We start from the raw sequence: 13,802 nt of genomic DNA on the forward strand, positions 1-13,802 counted from the left end.
GAAGTGCCGGCTGTTCACAGGAACAATGGAGCTAGAAACAAATCCCATTCACGAAAATATTTTGCCTTTGCTTTCCTCTATATCCTTCAGGGAGAGACTGCCTGAGAGCCAGCCTTCTGCCGTCCCCTGTAACTGAGCCGTTTGCTGCTTTGCTGGCCCTAACCTGTTAATCTATAGGGAAATATTTTGGCAAAATGGGAAAGGTTTTTACAAAATGGGTTGAAGTCAGTCTGAGTGATTTGCCATCTTTTCTGTAAGAATGTGGGGTCTGTGCTAAGCTTAGAACAAAATTGCCAGCAGAAGTAGTAAATCAATACCATTTCCTTATAACCCTCAAAACAATCTCTTGGCTGGGATGCTCGCATAAGATGGGGTCAGGATGGGTTAAGTCTCATGTTTCCTTCATGCAACACGATAAAGATCCCATTTCTCCTCCACATCAAAATCTGTCTGAGGCTCCCGAGGCTTTACTCCAGGAATGGCCAAATGCAAGATACCTGGGGCATCGTCCCAAGGAATGCAGATCCTGCACTCAGTACTGAACCTCAGGCTTATCACTGACCAGTAACCTCAGAAAGGCTTGTTTCCAGGAGATAAAACCATGCAGATGGTAAGAGGAGCTATGTTAGGCTTGCCTAAGGAGAGATCTGTACAGACCTTTCATTCCTGGCAAATTATCTGTCTGATTTGCAGATCATGTTTAGATGACCTTGGCAAAGTGAATGCTCTTTGTGATCCAAGCTACCTGACTTCAGGTCCAGGTCAGAGCTCTTGGGGCACCTGAATTAAGAGTAGTTGTGCGTGCTAGTGTCCAGCATGGTCAGTATCAGCTACACTACAAAGCAAAGAGAAGCACCAGTAACTGTCCTGTGGCAAGATGGAGTGTGCGCTAGTGAGCACAGTAACTCCTACACCTCCACCAGGGTTAGAGAGGCTTCTCCAGCTTCACTCAAAAAGTTCCCATCAAACCGCATCCGCAGGACAGCAGCATGACTCCATACCTGAGAAACCGGGGGTTTGGGAGGAGGAGGTGCTGGCTGGCTCGGGGGTGTCCGACAGGCAATGTCCTTTGCCAGTACCGGCTGTGCTGGCCTAGGGGGCTGCCCCACACTGCAGCTGTAGCCAGTGGAGAAGGCAGATGGATGCTGCATATTTATTTGGAGCCCTGGAGCTTGCTGGGGAGGAGGTTTTGATGGGATTTCAGGGAAGCCAATCACCTGTGCAGAAGACCCACAAATCCCCCAGGTTAGGTATTGCCGCTTCAAACTACCTGTTTACTCTCTGCTACGCTTTTGAGGATCTGCATGAGATCTACGAGCCACATAGTAGAAAAAAATGCCTGCAACACTGGTATGTGTCATATATGTCTAGAAGGTGATGATTAGATAGACTGGGACAATTTGGGATTATGAGGCAGAAATGGGAATCAAGAGACCAGAGTAACTCAGGCATTAGCATTATAAGCAACGCTTGTAAATAAACCCAGGGTCTGTAATTTACAGAGTTTTGAGAGGAGGGTGTGACAGAAGAGGATCTGTCAGGAGAGTCAAGCAGCCACACAGACCTGGTCAAATCCTGGCTCCTGCTTTTAAGGGAATTTTTAGAAATAGATATTACTTCCAGCTCCCACTGACTTTCAGCCCCTGGGTGATGTCTGGCTAATTTTCCCACCCTTTGATAAAACCACTCCCGAACTGCAGTGTGAGAGGGGACCACATCCCACATCTTAGGGCAGCTGCATCTCTCCCCACGGGGGTGGAAGGTGACCTTGCCCCTACCTTCCTCTGCTCCTGGGGGGTTTTCAACTTGAAGGCAGGGTTTGCGTGCCCATTTCCAGATGTGTCACTGACAATGAGAGAAAAGAGTAAGTGTTATTTCCTTTATATGTTTTCTCCTTCTTCTTGCTGTATTTTCTGTTATACATTAATTGAAGTTACAAAATGAGAAGCAAATACTGACTATACCAACGAACCCATTTCCTTGTATTCCTCACAGCATTTGCAATTTCTCCTCTGTCCTGACACTGAAAGGGGGTAGACGCAAGCAGACAAGGCACAGCACTGACAATTTACCTGAACTGAGAGGTCTTCTTCAGAGAACAGATGGCAAACTTATTCCAGCATTTCAGGTAATAGAATAAAAACACGATTCCAAGGAGAACGAGAATGGTAGCCAGGACTGCAAGAGTTACAACAATTGCTGAAAGGCCTGAGGGTAAGAAAGTAGAGTTACTTAGAAGGGAAGTAATCTAACTCAAATTCTTCTGAAGTGCCTTAGTGGAGCTGGTCCCACTCACCTTCGGGCATGGGGGGACCACTGTCCAAGCTTCCTCCTCTCCCCTGCTTGTTGCAAAACGGGGGAGCCCACCCCTGGTTGCAGTGGCAGTTCTTGTTGTTATTGCAGACCTGGAGCAGGAAGACTCAGAGAATTTAGTACCAGCTACTAAAAGATCTGCAAGCTCAAAAAAATTAAGCCCTTATGGATAAAACACTACAGAAGAAACTTATTAGCAAATATAGGGACATTCATGAATCATCCTGCTTCAGTCTGAAACGGAGATGAAAAGGAAGACACCTACTCCATGCCCATGGCACTTCTTGCTACAGCTTTCAGAATCAAAGATGATGGATGTGTTCTGGCAGCGTCCCTCAAAGCAAACCTGCAGAGAAAGGATCCAAACTCAGCATTAGCTCTTTGGGTTAGGTACCACATTACTGCCTTCTGTTATTTTGTGACCTGCAGGGTCTAAGACATCTTGGTAATACAAGTAATACTTTGTAACCTGAAGTTACCCTGATTCCCAAGCAAACATGTAATCACTACCCCAAACTCCAGCTAACACACATCAGAGAGAAGAGTGGGAGCTCAGAAGCTGATAGCTTGGCCATGCCCATGTCGCAAGTCTCCGAAGGAGCTCTCAGTTGTCTAGATTTCTATTGTGTGTCTCGTCTCTAAGCAAGAAAACTTCAACAACCAATTAGCAAAACCCAAGTTTAGCACTGGCCCTGGATTTCATCCAGCAAAGACTTAAGGTCTGGCCTTGGGTGTGTATTCTTCCATTGGTTCTCAGAAGCCTCTAAGAACTCACTTTTCTAACAATAAAAATCCCTAGAAAAGCATTAGACATAAGAAATGGATGGCTTGATAACCACAAAGCACTTTCCAGATGGAAAAGTGGTGACTCTGAGCCTCCCCCAGGCCATTACAGGCAGGACTGTACCTACATGATGGCTGCCACATTTTGTTCCTGTCAGCACCAAGCCAGGATCCAGCATCTCCTCTTCTTCACTCTCAGACCTGTACACATGAGTCCCTCGGCATCTCAGCTGCGTCCTCTGCATGCGGATAGTTGTATCTATGGCCACTGCATTGGACTGCAGGGGTTTGGAAGCAGAGCTCTGGCACTGGATCTTCCCACATTTAGCATCTCTGATGTCAAAAGAAAGGCTAAAGTGATTATTCTGCTTAAAATCAATGCAGCAGTATTGCCATTGTTCAATGGCAAAAGAGCAAGCGCCTCCCAAGAGCTAGCCCAAGCGACAGTGTCTGATGGGTACTGATGGTACCAGTTCACTGTCCCCATGGGTAGAGACCAGCCTCAACAAAATCACTGGTAAGATGGAAATTTTTGTCTCAGTTAAAAAGCTACATTTAACTTATGGATTTGAAAATCCCTTCTTCTGTTGCTTTGAAAAAATACCAACTAGATGTTTTAGAATGCCAAAGGCAGGGGAAACATTAAACTTAAAACTTCAGTCATAAGGGCTCTCTCTAAGTCCAACACAGATGCAGCTCATTTCCCAGGAGGCAGAGGGTGAAACCAAAGCACGGATCACTTCTATCTACCAGCCCATTATTTTGTAATATATAAAAATGTCTTCTCCAATGAACAACCCTTGGCTGCTGCTCTACTTCCTACCTCATCTCACACTTCCTGTAGTTGCCATAGATGTCCTTCCCACAGTTCCCGTAGACATCTCCAGCAGCATTAACCTTCTCGAAGCAGGCGTCTGGTGCTGGCCTTGCTCCTGCATGGAAGAGACTCGCGTGAGTGATTCCTGTGGAGCCTGGCAGCACAACTCACTCCATGCCAACCATTCCGTTGTTCGTTTTCTGGGATGGTTTGAGCATGGGAAATTTTTTGCTGTCTCCTCCAAATAAGCAAGCCAGGAGAAAAGGTTCCTCAGTCTTTGCCACTGATAACAGGTATGGAAGGTACCACGGCTTTACACAGGGTGAATCATAGTAGGATGACATATAATATTGCCTGTTCAAAGGACAACATATTTCACTGCAAGTAGTGTCCTTACCCGGCCCCCACAGCTGCACGCACTGGTCTCTGTATGTGAGACACATGCCACTGTAGCAATAGGCCTTTCCTCCATCGCAGGAAGCCCCATCGATTTGGTAAGAGTTGGTGGGGCAAAACGGTGATTTGCCAGTGCAGTATTCTGGGAGGTCACAGAGCCCTGATCTTTCCCTGCAGAGGGTTCCTGCAGACATCAGCTAAAAAGATACAAAGAGTGGAAAAGTGAATTATTGCTTGGCTCCTTTGTGGCTTCACGTCTGCATAATGTCCGCCTGAAAAAGGAGACGTCCCAGAAGAGAGGGTTCAGAGCAAACACAGCATCCAACCTAATACCCAGAGGAACTGTTTGCTCTAAGAGCTCTGTCTAGATTTCTTCTAGAGCCAAAGGAGAGAAATATTCATCCTCATTCACCCCATTCCTAAGTGTTTAAGAGAGGCAGCGTGACTTCATTCCATCAGCATCTACAGCTCATCCTAAGTTATCGCAGGAGACAATTTAATTAGTCAGTGACGAGAAAGGTCTCCATTAATTTGACAGCGCTCGAGGCTGTTGTACCTAAAAAGCAGACCATATTCTTGCAGGTGAGGTCATGAACTCAGTGCTTGGACTTGTTTGCTCCCTTTTCCCCTGCATTTTTCAGCCTCACGCTTCCATCACCGTTATTCCCCCTCCCCTCTAAGGAACACCCAGGGATCCCACCTTGCACTGATGACAGCAGCTGCCGTGGGCACATTGGGCACCCAGCTTCAGGGAGCAGGTGCTGGCATCGCAGCAGGGGTTATTGCACTCCTGGAAGACAGCACAATGCAGCAGAGTTTACAAGGCAAATATTCGACATAAGAACGTGCCAGAGCTTCAAAGAGTGAGGCTGGACCTTAATTTGTTCTCACATGTGATGAACTACACCCAAAGTAACAGCCTTCCTTCCACAAGATGTTCATGATACTCAGCGTGTGCTGAATTACTGTACTGCAGAGTTGTATCCTCTGATGGACTGACTGGATACTATAGGTCCTGCTCATTAGATCTGATGAGTCTGGGCTGCTTTTTCCAGCTCGGTTTTGTCTTATTAGTCAAAGTATGGATCTGGAGAAGTGAGATGCAGTGCTAAGAAAAGCTCCATCCGTACCAAGAACAGAGCTGTGGGTAAAGTGAACTTACACACGGAACTGCAACAGCCAAGATCATTTTTCCTTTCCTTTTTTAAAGGAAGATTTCATCACCTCTGTTCAACCACCAGTTACATCATCCCTGAGTTCTGGGATGCACACCGTAAATTTAGACATGATACGTCACAACATCCTTTTTCACTGACATACAGGGAAGGTATGCATATCTCCCGCACAAAAGCAGTTTATGTATCACACAACGGTATTTGCAAAATACATAATAAAATCACAGGATCCCACTAAATCCCAAATGGTTGGATCTGAGCAATTGTTACCTCCACTTCTCCACAGTCACATTCCTCCCCCTCTTCCAAGTAGCCATTTCCACATTTCTTCCCACCATACATTCTTTTGGTATCTGGCATGTTGGAGAGACACATCCCTCCACCAGACTGCAGGTACTTTTTCAGCTCTTTTCTGTTGCACTGGTTGAACACCTTGGGGAACGGGTGCCTAAAGACGGACAGTGTAGAAAAACGTCAAGACAGATGTGGACAACGGCTTAGGAAACCAAAACCGAGCACGTGCAAATCCCGGCAAGTGCCAAAGGACATGGGTCTCTCTCTGAAAACTATGAAATCGTGCTAAACTGGATCATGATTCTGTCTGACTGTTCAAAATCAGATCCACCTGGATTACATTTGAAGACAAGGTGCGATTGCACTGCAAGACTGTCTGGTAATATAACAGCCTTAAAAAAAAATAAACTTTACTGAAACAAACTATGTTGAGTTAGATTTGACTTTGGTAGTCAAGTAAGGCTGTCCTTACCTGCTCCGTACTGGAGCTGTGACACACTCCTAACTACTTGAACAAGCCTGAGAAGCCAACACTCAGTCTGGGAAAAAATCCTTGTGAATCTAACTGCTAAGAGTGTTTCCTTTTTCTTGTCTACTGCCTCATTGCAAAGGATGTGAATATTTTCTGTTACATGAACGATTAGTATCTGTTTCTACAATGCCAGAACCTATGCACTGTGGATGTTCCACTTACATGCTACTACGTTTTCACTTCCCACCTGAATGTTTTTCTTTACTTGGAAAAGAAAATATTTATGGGGAAAATTTTGTGAAAACCCCAAGGAGGGAGGCAGGAGGAAACGGAACATGGCTTTAAGTGAATGGGTCCGTCTGATGTTTTTACGTGACTGAAATATGGAAGCTACTGCAGTTCCTCATCCAAACTGAGCTCTGGAATCCTTGTGGGTTTCCAGAGTTACTCTCGCTTCCCATTTCTCTCAAAGCCAGCTATTTCTTCCCTTTCAAACACAGGCTTTCTGTGGCTTGCTGAAACCAGGCAGTATTATGACAACATGCAGTCAATCTGTTCCCATGTCTTCTGACTTAGAAATACAGCCCTGTCGCTGTGCCTTTTAATAAAAACCAGTTCTTTCCTGAAGCACCCCTTTTTCCTCTCGTTACTACATTATAACACACATTAGCTTTTGCACGAAGTGCTTTAGAAACCCTATCAGCTGTCTATCCGTGCATCTTGCCTGCAACATAGAAATGAAACCCACGTAAACCTCTACCTGCCAAGGTCACACATGTCCTGGTCACCTCTCGTTTCTCTGTACTTGCTGGCAATAGGCAGTTCAGGGTTTGCAGAAGGATGTGTGAATATGCACTGATCTTGCTTTGGGGTGATGGATCATTTGGTAGGACACACTGGGAAGCCCAAACTTGGGGACAAGGGGTTAGAGGGGTCCTGAGACAGGCTCAGAACAGAAGACAGGAAGATTTTCCTTTTTACCAGACAGTGCAGAGCCCTATTTCTAAATGCTGCCAGGTCCCTACATCACCTAAAGCCAATCTCAGGCAGGATTAAGTTCATTGGGAATTTAGCAAATTGTTACTGATACATGAGCCAGAGTTCGCCCGCTAGTATTCTATTTTCTCTATAAACACACTGGCTCCTACAGGCAGCAACAGACCCACCTTCAGTCTGCATTTCTAGCTCTTACTCTTCTTGTAACAAAGCCCTTTACATTTCTCCATGAGGGTCTGTAAGACGAACTCACCCAGTTGCAGCAGCCATGATGCATCCTCCATCTTCTGCAGGGGTAGTACAGCAGCCAGCTGAGTCATGATTCATGCCAAAATTGTGTCCTATCTCATGGGCAATGGTAGCAGCAACTCCAATGGCATTATCAGAGTGATCCTGTACAAAATCAAAGAGGCATGTCAGCACTTCACCTGTGTCTGCCCCGTGCACCTCTGAGTCAATGGGGTAAGCAGCACTTCTCATTACATGTAGAAAATACCTGGTGAAGGTACTCTTGCCCATGAGCAGGTGAGCTAGAGGCCTTCATGAGAAATATTTTCTTCCCGAGCTTTAGGAAGCATCTATCCTATTTATTCACTACTGGCAGGAAACATCATATTAGGTATTAGCAATTACTTACCACGTTTACTCCTCCTGACTGGAATTCCGAGCACATGGCCATCACGGGAGCCAAGCCTACTGTTGTTCCTTGGAAGGGCACACCCCTAAAATCAAACCGGAAAGACCATGAAATGGCACTGAGGCACTGGAGAAGGCAAGGCAGAGAAATGCATCCTGCATATGCCACAGCTTTATACATACTCACAGTGCAGGTAGAGCACATTTCTTTCAGTAGTATCTTCAAGTACAGGACATTACAGCAGAACTACAAAGCATTAAGACCTATTTTTCTTGGACTACTACTTTATTTTATGGGCCACCCAGTCAATCCTATTTTTTGTAATGGTCTGGTGATGAAAGTGCTCCTGCTGAGCTTGGCAACAAGAACAGAAACAACTGTTTCTGGATCCTTAATTGGGTACTGTTTGTGAATACTTAACTTACCTGAAGCCTGATTATTTGCCAGCTTTGGGTTTGGGGACTTGACACCCAGACTTGACACCTAGATAACACCTTTGAGGTGCAGCCAAGCCTGGCTCCAGCCTGGTGAGCCGGAATTCTGCACCATCCCCAGCAGCATGCCTTAAATGGGAGCCCTGGAGATTATGCTCAGGACATGACTGGGTGAAGAAGAAATACAGTAACGTTCAAAGGAAAAAAACCCAAGCCAACCAAACAGGGAAAAGGCGTTATATCTCTGCATTTCAGTCCTACAGGTGTCTCCTCTGCCTCACCACTATTTACTGCTGAGTGAATTGCCATGGAAGAGGTAAGGAGGCTTAAGAGTTGCTGTAAATTTTTCTTCCAATGCCATCTGTGTTGCTGGCCATAGCTACTGGCCCTCAGGAGACTAGAGGATGTCAGAGACCATCAGGTTGCACCCAGCACTGTGTCCTTTGTGTCTCAGTGGGAGGAGTTAGGAATGAATATCTGCCACAAAGGGCTTAGCTCCCCTTTACAGGGGTCTTGCTTACGGTTCAGATTTTCTTCAAATTGTACGTATAGCTGTGACACATCACGTGCAGCTGCTTGTGATATGCACACCCAATAATGCTGATGCACTTTGATGTGTGTGTATTTAGGCTGCTGCAAAGCCTGCGACCTCGTTTCCTAACGTGGTTGTGCTCTGGGTGCCAGAGCTTCATGCTGGCTGAGCAGCCACTACATAAATCTGCCACCCTGAGTCTTAGAACAATATAATCTTACATACTGATTTCCCACCCAACCAACCCTCTTGTCAGAAACAGGTTATTCCAAGAGAAATAAACTTACGTGATTAGTTGGGCGTTATCGTGTTTTCTGTGCACTCGCTCCTTGCTACTCCAGGCCAGAAAGGACTTCAGGGTGGAGTAGGGATTCTCACTTACATCGCATTTATTCCAATTACTCCAGATCTCCAGCCCCACCAAGGCAATACGGATATTCAGGGATCTGTAAAACTAAGATACAGGAAGGAAAAGGGATGGCAAAATGAGCACCACTGATTTATTTTACCATGTTTTAAATCTTGAATATAAGACCTGCCTAAATGCTACTACAGATACACATGCCCAGAGAAGATGCTCTCTCTGGAAATGCATTGCATTAGCACCGTGGCTCTGCAGAGAGAAACGTGCACCACCCACACACATAAACTCGATTGAACTAGAGATGCTGATGAACGACAAAGAGATAATCTAGAAAAACAAAGACTGGAGATTGACATCATGTTTATCTTTAGATAGGTAAAAATTCCTGAAAAGAGGAAGGAAACAATCTGCTGCCCATGTCACGTGCAAACAGGACAAGTCTTCATGGGCGGTAGGGTGAAGGGAGCGGTGGAATGAATTGAACGGGAGAAGGGGAGTATGAAGGGAGTAGATCTGAAAAGCAGTGAGGTTTACTTCAGCAGCACTGGGCACCACAGAGAGACAACTCCTGAAGGCTCCTTCCAGCTCTACTTGCCAAGTGTTCTACAATGTGAAGTGAATGCCTTAGTCTCTTGTCAAAAATCATTATTTAGGTAACACAGTTAATACAGATATGTATTAAAACACAGAGATACCCATGCTGGCTCCAGGGTAAGGAACAGAGATTCCCCTACTCCATCCCCGATGTCCAGCAACAGAATTGTTTGTCAGGTGCTCTCTTCTCCCCAGACTGCTGGGGAGAACTGCTGAAACATGATTCTCTCTCCCAAGAAGGCAGCGTTCCTCTGTCACAATTAATTCTTATAATTCATAACTTAGACTTTGCTTTCCTCAGCTCACACACACCTGATCTTACCTTATCAACATAATTGGCAGCCTCCACTAATTTAAGCCTCGTTGCTTCAGTGTTGAAGTGATGCTTCTGAAACTGAACAAAACGAACATGTCAGATAGCACAAAGGCAACTAGAAAGAGCTGAAATGTGTCACATTAACAAGTCACATTATTCCGGGTAAAAGAAGGTAACTGTAAAGCAAAGCTCGAAGTCCTTCCCTCACTGTGCATCTGACTGTAAGCCCATCCATACACGCATATTCAGAATTCACCCCAGCATTCCACTGCTGCAATGTTACCCAGGCAGTGGCAGTAGCACAGAGGAGCAACCCAATCTTATCAGAGCCCCAAGAGCCAGGGGCTGACAAAGGACTGACAAATGTGCCAGCAAAATATATGGTAACGTGTCTTCATGTCTGGGGTCAAGGCTGCTGCAGCTCTCATCACATCTCACAATGAATTTGCCTATTCAATTAACAAATTAATTTTAGCAAACTGTTTCAATGAATTAAAGTTGTGAAATATTTAGATTTTTGTTTAACAGACAACAAAACCTGGGACTTTTCTTCTAGCAAGGGAGACAGCAAAGTGAGGGCAGTTAATGACAACACTGTGAGTGTCTACCCCAGCTTGTCAGTAGTGAACTGGTGAACCACATTTGGCAGCTCCTGGGTATAATGTGTTCTCTCATAGTCTCCTTGGTATCCTGCTGCCTAACAGAGAAACCAAAGTAGGTTCTGCCTCTTTGGTTTTGTTCAGAATACATTACAGCCCAGAGCACTAGCCCAAAGTTTTCACTGTCGGAGTTTCAAGCTGTAAATTATGAATTGGACAAGTGTGTCTCCTGTCTGTGCTGGACATTAAATGATCAGCAAAACACTGCACGGTTTGCACTGTCGGTAAGCACATCTGGCGTGCCATCCAGGCTGGGGATGGGGGAGGCATTGCTGACTTCACTGGGTCTTTTGGAGCCTTAAAAATGTCTATTTATATATCCGCTACCAGTTCAGAGCAGAGGATAATAATGGCTATCTCTCTAGAAATTAAGAGTTCTGCAGAGTTAGAAGCATTCATTCCAGGAAACCCACAAGTCACCCCAGGCTGAAGACAGTTTCTCCCATCAATAACAAGGGCTGACCATTGGTACCTTGGGAGCCCAGAACTGACCTCCGACCCTAGTCTTTCATCCACATCACAACCTGCATCTCTCCCCTGGCCAAAAGTGGCTAACAGTGGTGGCAGAGTGGTCATGGCTGCTAGGACAAAAACGACAAAGACACAGCTCTCCCTGTCTGCTGGTGGTGGCAGGACCATAGAGATGGCAAGAGGAAACCTGTTGAGCTCCAGCTGCCCTCCCGCCCCAGGAGATGCTGCAGGTGGGATGCTCGCGCTGGGCCCGGTGCGCAGTTGGTATAAACATGATCCCGTTTGTTACCTCTGCATAATCAGCGACAAGCAGAAGTTCCACATACTTCATAGCCTGCAGAGTCTCCCGTTTCACCTGTGACAGAAGCAGCACAGGTTATTTCCCCAATATCTCCCCAAATTTATCTTCATAAAACACACGTACAGCTCATTTTTCCCACTTTGTTTTTCACTGGCCATTCACCCCACCCCAGCACACACAAGGACCTCCAGATGTAATCAATTTAGAGTAACCAAGTATCACAAGTCAGTTTAACTACAGCAAGTGTCCATGTGCGTGTCCTCAACCCACCCATTTGACCATGGAGAGATGCAAAAATCTGTGCAGCAACAGCCCACGGATTCCTCACACTACACGGTGGTCCCCTGCACTCATTTATTTCCCTGCTGGAACCATTATTTGTCAGCCAGCTTGCTGCAAACTCTCTTCATTTCACTTCCCAAGCTATGACCCCAGAAAACAGCAGGCTCCTCAGGCTTGGAACAGGTTGGAAATTTGGAGCATCGTGCATGGACCCTGTCTGAGCCCTGCTCACCCTCTGGTGCAGTGGTTTCATTCCAGTTGTGAAGCCCCGAAGCCAGTCTTTGGCTGTGTCCTCAGTGCCCTGGTAGCCACAGGCTCCTCTCTGCAACATCAGGTGGTCCAGCCTGTAGATCAAGTGCTGATCTGGGCTGTCGGGAGCTGGCTCTAAGATATAGCTGGAATTGCTGCTCAATACTATAAGTCCTCTGTTGAAACAGGAAGCAATACGAAAGGGAAGTTAATTACTATCAATCACGGCAACCAGAGACAAACCCCTCTGCTGCTGCTGAGTTCCCATCTGATGTTGGCAAGGCACTTCTCCTTACCACACCATCCCATTCATTAATAAAAACGATGGGAATGTTTTGAGTTCAGAGCGGGGAGTCCCTGAGCTTGCATAGATTAGAATCTGTTCAGTGAGCCTCAGACATCAGTTAAGAGGTTACTGGAGCATGTGCTTCAACACTGAGAAGTACCGATTTTTTTAAAGCCCAGCTTTTTCTTTAGGAGCAGTGGAATCTTTTCAACCAATTGAAAAAAAAAATTGTCTTTAACAAAACTGACCTAAAAAAAAATATGAAGACTTTGTTTGCCACCAGAAAAAAAAAACAAACCCACATTTCTCTCTGGGACTTGCACATAGCTATAGGGTTCTGCTTTTCTCAACGAGCACGTTACAGCCAGGAGAGCTGGAGATCTGTCTGATGCCCACCAGAAGATGCGTGGCTCGATGAGCAGCATGCCTCCCTGTGAAGGTTCGAGTGAAAACAGCCGCCTGTGCGCAGCTCCCATGCCTTCCTGGCAATTAGAAAATGATGTCAAGGAGTTGCCAGCTCATGGGTGCAGGAACCCTGCTGGTGTGCCCACCGAGACATCTCTATCTCTGCAGCTGGCAGAGCCTCAGAAAACGCAGGCTGACCAGAGCAAGGCACATGTGTGGCTACTGTTTATTTATTTATTGCAAGGCACAGGTGGCTGCACTGTCCTGTTTATCTCACTACACTCTTTGGCCTGTGCTACATCCACTTAAGATGTCTCAGGTTTGCTTTGGCACGGGCCGTTTCCCGGCTGGAGCCGGTCCCATCAGCACAGCTTCCAATCAGCGCTCCAGAGCAGATGACCACTAATTTCAATAAAGCCCATGTGGTGTTTTGGAAACAAACTCTGAGCTGGTGTAAACGAATGCAGCTCCCTGGTCCCATCGAGCCGCTTCATTTACTCCTGCTGAGGATACAGACAGTCTTTTTCTGCCAAGGACCCCATTACACCCAAAGTGAAGGTTTTAAATGCATAACACACACAACTGTGGCACCACCCAGGAAGAAAGCAGAGAGCAGGGCTGACAACCCAGGGGGAAGTTCAGACTTGAAGACCTTGCCCCAAAACACACATAAAAACTTGCCAGTTGTGAGAGGCTGGGAGAAGGAGCAGGTTTCTGCATTAGAGCAGAGTATTGAGCAAGTTCTGCCCCATCTGTAAGGGATGCAGCCTCGAGTCAATAACAAGTGAGGTTCTTCTCTCCAGTCAACTCCTGAGTTAAACTCACTTACTGCACAAGTCCACGCTGCCAGCACAAAGGAGGAATAAGTCTAGGAGCTGGCTAGGAGACTGCGGTGGCTAACGATACCCACCTTCCCGCTCTCCCCAACATGCTCCCTTTTACACCCAGGACTCTTGGCTGGGTGGCATTCGAGAACAGGTCTATCTGCCCAGAAAGAAACAGGAGCTGAGAGCTGAGCAGAGGCAT

The 13,802-nt window shown here is 46.2% G+C and overlaps 1 protein-coding gene across 1 annotated transcript in view; it reads right to left on the reverse strand.

Annotated features, from left to right (window-relative positions):
• The window catches only part of ADAM19 (ADAM metallopeptidase domain 19), a gene marked incomplete at its 5' end in the record, with an annotated part of 27,589 nt that overhangs the window by 2,705 nt on the left and 11,082 nt on the right, over positions 1–13,802 (reverse strand). Inside the window, 16 exons of the mRNA XM_010134824.1 lie at positions 1,002–1,217; positions 1,779–1,845; positions 2,073–2,208; positions 2,297–2,405; positions 2,579–2,659; positions 3,225–3,429; positions 3,920–4,028; positions 4,311–4,506; positions 5,010–5,099; positions 5,755–5,932; positions 7,500–7,639; positions 7,884–7,968; positions 9,137–9,303; positions 10,130–10,201; positions 11,543–11,608; positions 12,069–12,261. Of these exons, the coding sequence (XP_010133126.1) occupies positions 1,002–1,217; positions 1,779–1,845; positions 2,073–2,208; positions 2,297–2,405; positions 2,579–2,659; positions 3,225–3,429; positions 3,920–4,028; positions 4,311–4,506; positions 5,010–5,099; positions 5,755–5,932; positions 7,500–7,639; positions 7,884–7,968; positions 9,137–9,303; positions 10,130–10,201; positions 11,543–11,608; positions 12,069–12,261 (2,110 nt within the window). The remainder of the gene's footprint in view (positions 1–1,001; positions 1,218–1,778; positions 1,846–2,072; positions 2,209–2,296; positions 2,406–2,578; positions 2,660–3,224; positions 3,430–3,919; positions 4,029–4,310; positions 4,507–5,009; positions 5,100–5,754; positions 5,933–7,499; positions 7,640–7,883; positions 7,969–9,136; positions 9,304–10,129; positions 10,202–11,542; positions 11,609–12,068; positions 12,262–13,802) is intronic.

The sequence above is a fragment of the Buceros rhinoceros genome, unplaced genomic scaffold (genome assembly GCF_000710305.1).
Source record: "Buceros rhinoceros silvestris isolate BGI_N320 unplaced genomic scaffold, ASM71030v1 scaffold39394, whole genome shotgun sequence".
NCBI lineage: Eukaryota > Metazoa > Chordata > Aves > Bucerotiformes > Bucerotidae > Buceros > Buceros rhinoceros.